The sequence below is a fragment of the Filicampus tigris genome, chromosome 1 (assembly GCF_054856515.1).
Source record: "Filicampus tigris isolate MCC_2025a chromosome 1, RoL_Ftig_1.0, whole genome shotgun sequence".
Lineage (NCBI taxonomy): Eukaryota > Metazoa > Chordata > Actinopteri > Syngnathiformes > Syngnathidae > Filicampus > Filicampus tigris.
In genome coordinates, this window is record NC_141217.1 from 14,634,186 (window position 1) to 14,647,351 (window position 13,166).

Genomic DNA, 13,166 nt, shown 5'->3' on the forward strand with positions numbered 1-13,166 from the left:
ATACCTCATGTCCCAGCCCCATGTCCTTTCTCTGCCATTCAGCAAAACCCAAGTACAGGTTCCTCACGATATGCAATCCCACTCCAATCAAAGTGTCACCGACGTGATTAGGCTGATGACATAGGACCACTGAAGATGTAACATTAGCTCATTGAGAGCAGGCCTAGTAATTACTTTTGCTTCAGTTTTGGGACTAAATGTGTCTGTGGAGAGCCGGTGACACTTTCCATAAGAGGACTGATGGACGGCCAGAAACTCTTAAACCACCACCACCATGAATGTAAACGAAAAGCTCACCTTTTAATGGCGGGCCAATCGAACCTGCATGCCAATGTCCAATTCATCGTCCTTCTACACTGGTCATTGAGATGATCGACGGTGCACTCTACATGAGTGCTGAGGTGAAAGGCATTGAAATGTTTGGGGGAATTCACAGTGAGTGGAATCTCAAGCCACAAGATACGCCCATTGTGCTGATTGTCTGCAATGCGTGCTGTCATCATCCATTTATACATGTGCCCTTGTAGTTACTGCAACCAGCATATTTGGCTCCGAAATTCATTAGCTTAGCATTAGTATTGCTTAATTAGCATCTAAATTCTGAATGGAAGTGTGATTGGTTGTTTGGCTATACTGCATGTGCCCTCTGATTGACTGACAATCAGTCCTTGATGCAATGGAAAATTGACGATTGTCGCTCAGACTCTATTTGGGGAGCGCACAATTTTGTCTTTTGATTGCTTGACTAAATACGACTTAATGTCCTTAATGAGAAAATCAACCCAAACATATTTTTTTCAAGAATATGTTCACAGCAGGCCCACTAGTTGAAACACGGCATTCTGATTAATATTGCGTGTGTGGAATATGAGTTAAGCAGCAAAATCCACCCGTTTTTAGCCATCTCAGGGGGCCGCCATTTTGTCATTTCTGTCGACTGAAAATGACATCACAACTATTCAGGGCTCAGGTAATGACCAATCACGGCTCGGCTTCAGAAAACAGGTCAGCCATGATTGGTCTTTTTATCATTGTCATTTTCAGTCGACAGAAGTGACAAAATGGCCGCCCCCGGAGATGGCTAAAAATGGGTGGATTAACTCTTATTCCCCAAACGTAATATTTATCAGAATGCCTTGTTTCAACTAGTGGGCTTGCATAGGACATATTCTTGAAAAAAATATGTTTGGGTAGACTTCCGCTTTAATGTTGCTGTCTGCGGGAATATACGCGTACATTTCACTACACTTGGCAAGAGTATTGTATAAATAATAAATAATCTTGATGATAGTTGTGCAGTTTATCCCCGCCCTTATCCACACAGGAGGACATTTGGAGGAGAGCAGGAGGAGGTGAGCGAGAAGAGGGCGCTGATCCAACTTATGACAGCACACTGCAGGGGAGGAGTCCTGGATGACCTCTACTGCTGCTGCAGCAGGTGATCGCTCAAAAACAACATGTGCAGACACTGCCCGCATCGTGGATTATTATTACCATGCAATTCACTTGCAATAACGATATTTGTATTTATTGTTCATTTTATTTCAACAGAATCCAAATCTGTTTTTCTTTCAGTCATCAGTGATCTGATTCCATATATTTGGACATCATCCGTGGAAGTAAAGTAGTCCATTTACCTGTTGAGAACAGCTCAAGGCCATCATTGCGCTCATGGTGAGATATGTCCTTACCATCACAGTCGAGTACTCAATTGATTCTGGATGCGGTTTCACTGACAGTTGTTAGTCCTGGACTCAGACGGAATAATCAATGCATCAACTGATCTGGAGGACAAAGAAGAAACTTAGAATATGACATGAATAAATAAACAGTACGATAGCATACATCTTAAATGACCTTTTTCACACGAACAAATGGTAAACCTGATTGAATGTGTGAGAAATTTCAGCATTTCATTTATAGCATTTCATTTGTTCAATAGTTCTCGTGGCTTGTGTCATTGCTTTCATGTCAAGACCTTCTACTTTGTGTTTTGGGAATGCTGCAACGTGAACAGAAGCGCGGTTTAAAAAAAAATACCATGGGTTGGGATGGTGGTAGGATTAAAAGTTGTTTGTGTATTTTGTATCTTCTTTGTTGAATTGAATGGCGGATTACACACCTGATGTCACACTATTTACAATAAGCCGTCTATGCATAGCGGCCTTGGGAAAGCCAACCAAATCTGGGTGCAGCAAACTGGGCTCACGTCAACTGAACACAATTGCTTGGTCTAAGCATACGGTAAAATACTCAGTAGTGGTGAATTTTAATTGTGGGCCTTCAGTGGGGACTCAAGTGACCTATAGTCATCCACATGTTAATAACACCATCACATCACAAGATAGTGTACAAAAACGCAATTTACTGTAACTATGTATGAAATGAACTCATTCACTGCCACTGACGGATTTACTTGTCTTTTCACAGGGCAGCCATTCAATCCCAGGAATTTATTTAGTTTTTTTTTTCAATTTTTTTTTCAAACGTTAGGGTAAAAGAGGGTCTGAAAATGTCTGGCAGTGATTGACTTAAAGAAGAGATAGAGGCGTTTTGCATATTTGATGATGAATACCAGTCGTAATAAAGGAAGAAACACAGTTACCTTTATCTTCCAATATACATCACCTCCAAACAACTCCAAACCTCTACATTACAATATAGCAGTTCACAATCAATATAATATTCATCCACATCAATATAAAATCCAGTTTTTCTTGAAAAGTGCGTCTTGAAAATGAATTTTGAATCACGTCTGACAACAACCCTTCTGTATGTAAATCCATCCTTAATCCTATTAGAGGACGGAAAAATGTTGACATCATTCTGACAATTTGTGAAGGCGCAGACTAGTGAATCGGGTCTGTTGAAAAAGGAAACAGCAATTTCAGCAGTGTGTGTGTGGTCGACACTCAGCACTTGCCATTCGCAAGGAATTGGGCAAATAATAATTGCATGGCAACACTTTGAAGATGAAATCTGACTGGAGAAAAAAATGAACCTCCAAACGACTGGGACCTGCGCAGTCAAGACACAAATAAAGACAAAATACTTTTGGAAATAAATGATCAGCCATTTCATGCAAGTTGTAAATATACTGAAGCTGTGCGCTTCTAATCGTGTTTGAGCCAGCAGAGAAGTCCTTGAAGGCCCTGACCACACGCCACTCAAGGTAAGTAAGCATGTTGTTTATAAAAGGCGATCGGTCCACTGCTCACAAACAGTAGTCTGACTTAATCTAACACCGCATCAAGTATGAAGTGAAGGAATCATTCCCAGGGCCAAAATGTTTGCTCTCCAGACTGCTGGCGGCAGATTCGTGCTCTCCGTCTGGTCAATACAATCAAATTAACAGTTAATGCGCACTCGCTGAGGTCTGACAGGCACACTAATTGTTTGTCTTTCAAGTGACGGCGCCTTTTTTCTAACAATGCGGTATTGAGGTAACAGCGGGCTAGAGCCAAGGAAAACTGTGGTTTCGGGGAGAGTTGTCAGGCCCTGTTAAAGTGTGCGGGGAATAAAAATGTGGGAAACAGGGGGGCTAGAGGTGCAGATTTAAAGGTCACATGAAGTGAGTCATCCTGAAGGGCAAAGCCGCATCCTCTTGATTTCAAGCCATCCATCCGTTTTGTTTTGCTATATTTGATCATGTCCGCGTTTGCTTGGCTTTGCCCTCACTGAATATGAGGATTTGTCAGTCTACTGTATTCTGTACAAAACACATGTCTGTAGAAGGTGTTCCGCCCTGTCTACTGTGCCTGTGGATGAATACTATGCCAGTTCAGCCAATCAGCATTCTCATTTAACCAGAGGCACTAGCAACAGCATCATCATTCCTGGCAACAATAAATCTCTGCTCTGACAATAATATGTGAATCTCATCTGATATAAATCTGCTCACTTTTTTGTCACACATATGGTACAGTATGACGTCATTATATGAGCGATAGCACAAGACGCACGACTGAAATGTGAAGGTTTAAAAATGCATTGAATAGTGTATACTGCTTGACCGTGAAATCTGCTCTAGTCTCATTTCTAAAGTGTGCACTCATCATCATATCTTTGCTGGAATATTTAGTCTTACTAATGTTGATTCTTCCACTGTTGGCATTTCTCACAAACAATTCATTTGACAAATTAATAAACAGCAAAAGTGCCTACATCTGACTGCAAAAAGCAAACTTTTTCTATTATTACCTAAACTCATATTGAGAATGCAGTGATGTCTTGAAATACAAGTTCAAGTCATTTCTTTAACAGGCTCGAACGTCAAAAAAGGTTGTTAAATCATGAAATCATCCTGTCCCACTGAAATGAACGGAAAGTCCATTAATAGATTCCATCCTCCCCAAAGGAAAGAGCAAACATGTTTGTTATGTTGGTGGTGGAAAGAAAACAAGATTTAACCTTCAATAGTATTCTTTTAATTCGGTGAGTTTGAGAGCTCACAGCACAGTACATTTAGTTCTACTTCTTCTTTTCTCAACCTGCTTCGTCTTCACCCATTCATGAAACACTTGTTATAATTTGTGACTCCTCTAGTTGGCAGTGGCACTCTTGGTTTAAAGATGCAGTGGAAATGTAATACATTTCAATTGCACCAGCCTTTTTCTTTAAACGAAGCGCACCATCTGGAGGAATTAGAAAAATCCCATGTGCTTCATGAACCTTCATTTTCCCATTACTACTTCTCATTTATTTTCCTGCCTGGATGCATCAGCCATCCGTATCACAGTGTGGCGTGTCCTGCCTAGAACTCAAGTGGGATTTATACAGTTGTTCTTTGCAGAGGATAAAGAATACCGTATATGACTGTAAGGCAATATTTATTAGTCTGACAATAGGGAAATTTACAATTATTTAAATTCTATACAGCCTATATATCATACAAAGAAATGTGTTGTTATATTCTATGTCTACATGTTCTCTGTCCACTGTTGATATTTGAATGTATTTCATTTTATAAAACAGTCGTTACCATGTTGACTTATTAGTACATCTGCTACAGAGTCCTGACGTTGATGGTTTGAATCTGGGCTCCGGCCTTTCTACGTGGCTTTTGCATAAGCTCTCTGACCTCAACCCACATTCCAAAATCATGCTTCTTAGTTGAAAACCCTGAATTGTCCTGAGGTGTGAATCTAAGCATGAACAACTGTCTTTCTCCCTGTCCTCCGATTGGCTGGCAATCAGTCAAGATCTACTCCGCCTCGCACCTGATTTCGACTGAGATAGCCTCCAGCTCACCCGCCAACCAAGTGAGGATTTGCGGTATAGAAAATGGATGGATGTTGATTTGCATTGTGCATTACATCTATATTTTCTACATTATCCAATTGGATTATTTCCCTCACGGGAATGAATCCATCTGCCGCTAAACATTACGGCTTCATAATTTGCTGATGGCTGAACCTGCTACTGTCTGTTTTTGTGCCGATTCTGGCTCATGGATGTGGTCCTGGTATTGTGTTTAACTCCTGTCCAAATGGAGTCTGTTGTCAGGTCACGCACTGTTTTTCTGCCAGGAAGGAAATACATATACACACAGAGGGACACGGATCCAACCATCTTTCTGTCAGAATGTGTAAACAGGTAACAATGGTATTGAAAATTTCAATGGTTTCTCCTTCTGTATGTCTATATGCTCTTAGCAAGAGCTCGCTCTTGTTGCTATGGTGATTTCCTGCTGTACTCCTTTGGCGAGCTGTGCACTTTCATAAAATCATGCATATTTTTTCATTGTCAGGTACCTCTCATGAATATGGCGGATTATGTATAGTTTGGCAGTATAGAATCATTCCGATGTTTGCAACAAATTGGGAGAATCATATCCACGCATGCGAATATTCTACTTTGTTTTCTTTTTTTGTTTAAAGGGGAAATCAACCCAAACATATTTTTTTCAAGAATATGTTCCCAGCAGACCCACTAGTTGAAACATGGCATTCTGATTAATAGTGCTTTTGTGGGAAATGAGTTAAGCAGCAAAATCCACCCCTTTTTAAGTCATTTCAGAAGAAAATGACATCACAACTGCTCAGGGTTCAGGTAACGACCAATTACGGCTCATTTTCAGAAAACAGGTCAGCCGTGATTGGTCGTTACCTGAGCCCTGAGCAGTTGTGATGCCATTTATAGTCGACGGAAATGAGAAAATGGCCGCCCCCAGAGATGGCTAATAACGGGTGGATAACTATTATTACACAAACACAATACTTATCAGAATGCCTTGTTTCAACGAATGGGCTTGCATAGAACATATTCTTGAAAAAATAAGTTTGGGTTAACTTCCCTTTAAAGGATAAAACACTTGTAGCAGAGAGAATTATAATTTGTCTCAATTGTATTGTCAATGACTTTCTCCTGGAAAGCTCTGGGCAGTGTGCTTGCATACGGAGGGGTTTCCCATCTCAAGCAGACATGCCACTTCAATCGTGTGACTGTTTAAAGCCCAGCCATAAGACAGTGCTCACATCACATGATTTCATAATTAATAGGAAAATTGCATAGTCAAAATAGTATGCCCTACGACCACCCCTTTTCCAGATCTTAGCTTTCCATAACAAATGAATATACAATATTTTCAGCTCTGACCTTCATTTGATTTTGTAAGATTTTAAATTGATTAAGATTGTCTGATTGTCTACAAACGCACATTAAATCCGACGGTCTCCCCTGGCAGTAAATAAACGTCTCAGTCATTCACCGAAGACGCGCTGTTTGAAATAAAGACAGAGCAAGTTATGATCTCGTTAAATGGGTCATGTTTAAAGACAGCACAGAGTTAACATAGAACAAATACTGACAAACGCAGCCTTCCCCTGCCAACATTCTGCAGCGGAGCACTCAGGGACAGACGCAAGCTCTGTGTGTTTGCTTGTCTGTGCTGTGTGCACTTTTTTTTTTTTTTTTTTTTTAATTATTCTCCATGTGTAGGGCAGGGGAATAGCAGCAACAATCACATGTAACATACATGTTATTTTAAATGTTAGCAATACAGAGCACACTGAGCTAACAAAGGCATGTGGTTAACAGTCTTTGATTTGTATCACAGTTTCTTATCACTCAATGTTTGGCCTCTTTTTTGCAGCTTTCAATATGAAAAAAAACATCTCTTATCAAATGCACTGATGATGAGTTAGAAGATACATTAATATACGTAGCATACATATAGAAATCTGAATAAATCCCAGGAGTTGTGTGCTTTGTGTTTTTAAACTATTGGCTGTCTTCTCCCCATCTTTGATAGCATTGGGCAACATGGAGATGAATTTTCTCACTGCATGTAACATTTGATGCTGTGATGCTTCCACGAAAAATAGAGAGCAGCCATAAAACAGCAGCTACACAGCTGGAAATGAAGGAGGTTGTTTGATAAACTGTACTGTATATACAGTATGTAGAGAGTTTTTTTTTTTTTTTTTTATTCTTGCGATTTTTATGACTTTTGGTCTGAAAGATGATCAAGTGGCAGGGTGGAGCTGCTATAGGCACCAAGTAAGAGGACGCCAGCGAGAAGGCAGAGGAAGAAATTCTCCTCCAGGGCGAATTCTTTGTCAATCAAGTTTACCCCATTTGGTCCACAGAAGTGCTGTCTTGCCTCCCTGCAGAGATCAAAATCTGTTTTTTAAAAAAGGACAGCAACATATAATTCAGTCATTTTCGATATATTTTCAGGTTGAAATATTACCTGCACAAGAGACAGTCAACGTGGGAGTATCAAGTCTTCCAGGCGGCCTGGACAGCTTCCACCTGAGAAACTGACATGGAGGGCAATATTGTTAATGATCTTGTGCTGGTAATAATTATAGTATGAGACATTTCACTTCCTCATTTCTTAGCATGAACAAAGTCACAATTCATCACAGAGGAGAAACATCTAATGCAAGTAAACATTGGATACAGATATTTGCCTCTATTAATGTAAAATGAGTGATTGTGAATCAACACATATTATGAAGAAATGAATTGCAAACCGATGATGAAGACACTGGCCTATCATGATGTGACTTTTGGCTTGTCCCATCAAGGGTCAATTGATGCCACAATAAAGGCGGTGTTATGCATATAATGAAAGGATAAGACTTAAATGGAATTCTAATAATGGTAATAATACAGAATGTAACTGCTTGAGCAGTTGAAAAGATGTTAGTCTGGAACATCTGAGCCAAGTATTTGGCAAAAAGACACACACTATGGCCAAACTGTCTCTTCAAAATGTGTCGAGAGAGGATATGAGAGAAGAAGCTAGCATGCCAAGCAGCCTTGTAGAAAAGCAGATGTCCAGTTCAATCATCGCAAGCATCCTTGTGCTGGACGATTAAAGAAAAAGAAGAAGAAGAGGAACGCAAGCTAAGAGTGGCCTGAGTGCCATACACTTGTGCGTCAAGAGAAATGCAGTCAGGTCCCTAAGTATTGGGCCATGGTCACAATTCTCATCTTTTGGACTCTAAATACCACCACAATCGAGTTGAAATGAAACGACCTAGATGTGCTTGAACTGCAGACTTTCCACTTTAATTTGAGGGGATTCACATCCAAATCAGGTGAAGTGTTGCAATTACAACAGTTTGTATATATTTCTCACTTTTCAGGGACAAAACGTAACGTGACCACTTAACAATCATAAATCGAACTTTCACTTTTTAATACTTGGTTGCAAATTCTTTGCAGTCAATTAGAGCCTGAAGTGTGAACCACGCCAATGACATCAGCACACGCTGTGTTTCATCCCTGGTGATGCTCTGCCGGGTCTCTGCTGCTTCTCTTCCTGCTTGTTCTCCAGGCATTTTCACTTCAGTTTTGTCAGTTCAGCAAGTAAAATCCATGCTCAATCGGATTCAGTTCAGGTGATTGACTTGGCTATTGCATATCATTCCACTTTTGGTTGCTTCTGCAGTACGCGTCGTGTTATTGTCCATCCGCACTGTGAAGCGCTGTACAATGAGTTCTGGAGCATTTGGCAGAAAATCTCATTGCCTAATTCAAAAATTCATCCTGCTGTGTTCGTCAGCAATCACGTCGTCATTAAATACAGGGGAACCATTTCCATTGGCAGCCATAGATGCCCACCAGGCCATGGAAAAAGATGAGCAGCCAATTGTCCCATTACTTTTGGTCCCTTCTAATGCTGGAGGCACATACTGTACACTCACTGTAATTCCGTCACCATTCACCTGATTTGGATGTAAATCTCCTCAAAGTCTGCAGGTAAAGCACATCCTGTTTCATTTTAAATCTATTGTGGTGGTGTCTAGAGGCAAAAAGCTGATATTGTGTCAATGTCCCAATATTTATGAAGCTGATTATAGGTAGACAGAAGAGCTGGCCCACATAAGAGCTGAACACAGTAAATAAAGATGCCAATTATATTGTAGGAAGATATGTAGTAGAGGAAAACCTACACGTAGACATCTACCACTTCGTCAGAGCGGTGAGCTCTCCCCCTTCAGCTAAATAAGTCGACTCTTGGTAAACACAAATAGGTCACAAAGGGATACCAGCCACCTGTTCTGCTGGCAGGCGATGATGGCCACCAGGGGGAAGAGGCAAGGTGGGCAGGTTGTTCATACACAAAGTCAACTGAAGGTGAAAACGTGAAATACTCAAAGAAACACGACTGTTTGCGCTAGCAAACGCTTTTGACACGCCCTATGTGGTCGCAGACAAACAGCATGCTTACATTGGCAGGTCCATAAAGCAACCGGTAAATCTGCAGACACTTCTAGCGGTGAAAGGGAAATGTATGCCATTAGGACATGGAAAGGAAGCTTACCGGTGCCATCGGTGGGTGAAGAGCAGCCCCTGCTGGGCGCCATCAGTGTTGCACCCAGGATAGACAGACAGTCCATTCAGAATTCCTTGAAGGCTGCCTCTCCATCCACTTCCTTGGTTTGAGACTGGTTCGTTAAGGGTGGTGGGATTTTGGATCATCACGGTCGAATGAAGATGAGCTTGTTGGTGTTCGACCCCCGCGAGGTCGCGTTCACACACCTGACGTCACACCTGACAGCGGTCCTCGAAGACGTGCCATTCAGATGCTAATCTTCGATATAGCTTCCAAGCCATCTGGGAGGTTTCTGTGGAAACAGGGGCACCATGGCAACGGTGGTTGGGGTTGCCGAGGAAACGGCCGTCGCCATGGAGATTGCATCACAGCAGGCTCTATTTGAGGCATCCAAAGAGAGAGAGCTCTGCCTCTCTTTTGCTCTCATTCTCACACGTGTCTTGAGTGGGTGATGAGACACAGCATGGCGGTCCACTGGCCCCACATGGCGCGTCTAAAAGCCTCTATTCTAGATGCGGGTTGATTTGTAACACATGTACTTTGGACTAGACTTGAACGCACGATAAAGGCATAGCACAGTCTAATTGATATCATATAGGTTAACTTTTTTTTTCTTTTTTTTTTTCAGACATTACGTGTGTGTAAAGACACATCGAACACATCGAAACGATCCTGGATATTGCACATTGGCTACGACTGACGAATCACAACTGGTTAATACAACGTGAAGGTCATTGGAGTATACATTTGTAGTCTTTCACAGTTAGAAAGCTTCCCTCAACAGCTACAGGTTCCCTCTCTATTGCAGGCTTTTCAGGAGTGCCTTTTCTCCGTACGTGATTTTATTTTTTTTTTGGGGGGGGGGGGGGAATCGTAAGCACTGAAGCCAATTCTAATCGTCCGGATAAGAGTAGACGCCACTCCTCTTTTACCGCTCACTGATCTAGCGCCGCTTCCCCGCGCAATGACATCCGACCCTCGGCGCGTCCTCTCGTGACGTCCGTGACACCAGAACCAACTACACGTCGGTGAAGATCTTCTTGTTGATGTTGATGCAGTTCTGTGAGTTGTTCTGAGCGCTGACGGGAAAGTTTGGCTGCTGCTTGAAGGCGCTGTTGATGCCGTGCTCCTCTATCACCATGTACTCGCTCTTGCTGAGTGACGACGACGAGCGCGTCTTCCTCAACTCCTCGGGCTCCGCCAGAGGCTGACAACTGCCCACGTGCAGGTACTGGGCCTGCTCCTCGCCGTCGGTCTCCCTGTGGTAGAAGTAGTTGAAATTGGACACGATGACCGGCACGGGCAGCGCGATGGTCAGCACGCCGGCGATGGCGCACAGAGAGCCCACAATCTTGCCCCCTATGGTGACGGGATGCATGTCCCCGTAGCCGACGGTGGTCATGGTGACCACAGCCCACCAGAAGGCGTCCGGGATGCTGTTGAATCCCGATTCCGGGTCGTCGGCCTCGGCGAAGTAGACGGCGCTGGAGAAGAGGATGACGCCGATGAAGAGGAAGAAAATGAGCAGGCCCAGTTCTCGCATGCTCGCCTTGAGGGTCTGACCCAAAATCTGCAAGCCTTTGGAATGACGCGAGAGTTTGAAGATGCGGAAGACGCGCACCAGGCGAATGACGCGCAGGATGGCCAGTGACATGGCCTGCTGCCCGTTCCCTTGCCTCTCCGCCAGCTCCGTTCCCAGGGTGATGAAGTAAGGGATGATGGCCACAATGTCGATAATATTCATGATGTTCTTGGAGAACGTGGCTTTGCTCGGACACGCGAAGAAGCGCACCAGCAGCTCGAAGGAGAACCAGATGATGCACAATGTCTCCACCACAAAGAAGGGATCCGAGAAGGGGCTGACGAAATAGGGGAGGGTACCATTAATCGCCGGCGCCATCGGGATTACATCGCGGTTCTCGTCCCTGAATTCAGGCAGCGTCTCCAAGCAGAAGATGACAATGGAGATTAGGATGACCAGGACGGAGACGATGGCGATGCCCCGCGCTGGTCCCGAGCTCTCCGGGTACTCAAAAAGCAGCCACACCTGTCTCTGGAACTCATTCTCAGGCAAGGGCCTCTCCTCCTCCTTAATGAAGCCCTCATCCTCCCGGAACTTCTCCATAGCCTCCTCACCCAGCTCATAGAAGCGAATCTCCTCTGAGAAGATATCAATGGGGACATTGACGGGTCTCCTGATGCGCCCTCCTGACTGGTAGTAATAGAGAATGGCATCAAAACTGGGTCGGTTCCGATCGAAGAAGTACTCGTTCCGGAGGGGATCAAAGTACCTCATCCTCTTCTTGGGGTCCCCCAGCAGGGTGTCCGGGAACTGCGAGAGAGTCTTGAGCTGCGTCTCGAAGCGCAAGCCGGATATGTTGATGACCACCCTCTCGCAGCACTCGTGGTCCGGCTCGTATCGATCCAGAGAGTGGTGGCCCGGCAGAGCCGCTGACTCCTCCAACATGTTGTCACACGCCGCGACGGTCATGACGTCGGCCTCCGTCTCGGCGTATCCGTGGTTCACCAGGTTGTCGCCGCGTGTTTTGCTCACGCTCGGTGGGGGTGATTGCAGGAGGCTCAGGTGGTCGTCCATGCGCGGCTCACGACGCATCCAGGGACGGCCGCCTCGCCCCCTCCGCGGACCCCACCGCCGCTACAGCCCGGTGTCTGGCGTCTTCCTCGTCCTCCTCCACTCTCACTCCCCTCCCGGGTTGCTGTTCCCGCCCACCACCGGAGACGTGGGGGTTATAAACAAGGCTTCTACCCGCCCACAGTACCAAGCGCCCGGCTGCATGTCCTCCTATTCGGCCAATTGCAGCGCGCAAGGACGCACGCTGAAAGCAACAGTCGGCCGTCATTCAACACGCACCGTTTTTGGGGCGTGCCCGCCTCCCTGTCGCGCACTCGGCTTTGTTACGCACGCACGCACGCACGCACGCACGCACGCATCAATTTAGTTTTTAAACAAGGTCGTTGCTCACAGAGAGGACATAAGGGGGGGTGCCCACAAATAAATCAGTCGTTCCCAGTTGTTAGATGGCGATTTAAGATGCAACGGTAACGTGAAAAGGAAGGTGCGCAAAAAATTACATGCGCAAAAGCATACAAAATGTCATTATAATGCTAATTTGCATCAACGGCCAACATGCAATAATAGTCTGGTAAAAACAAACCTACATTTTTCTTTTTCAGAATGTACTGTGGTATGTTTTGATCCAAATTACACACACGGCAGTTTGTTTTTCCACTCCTTTTTTTTTTGCCAGTTTGGTTTGCAGAAATGTTCGGCAAGAGTTGCTGTCCAGGGTTCTGAAATGAAAAGTTAAAAAAGAAACAGCGAAACTGTCAGAAAAAAATGAGATTTATATGTAAC

General features: G+C 44.0%; 1 protein-coding gene across 2 annotated transcripts; it reads right to left on the minus strand.

Moving 5' to 3' along the window:
• Positions 1-6,750: 6,750 nt before the first annotated feature.
• On the minus strand, positions 6,751-12,677 carry LOC147152945 (potassium voltage-gated channel subfamily A member 3). 2 transcript variants are annotated; one of them, XM_086049049.1, is made up of 3 exons: positions 9,779-12,677; positions 7,694-7,763; positions 6,751-7,607 (listed from the first exon to the last, which is right to left on the minus strand). In XM_086049049.1, the coding sequence occupies exon 1, from the start codon at positions 12,402-12,404 to the stop codon at positions 10,809-10,811; it is 1,596 nt and encodes a 531-aa protein (XP_085905175.1). In that variant the 5' UTR covers positions 12,405-12,677; the 3' UTR covers positions 6,751-7,607; positions 7,694-7,763; positions 9,779-10,808. The 2 variants fall into 2 exon arrangements, with proteins under 2 accessions (XP_085905175.1, XP_085905263.1); XM_086049137.1 differs by having other exon boundaries at positions 6,751-7,623.
• Between the last annotated feature and the right edge of the window lie 489 nt (positions 12,678-13,166).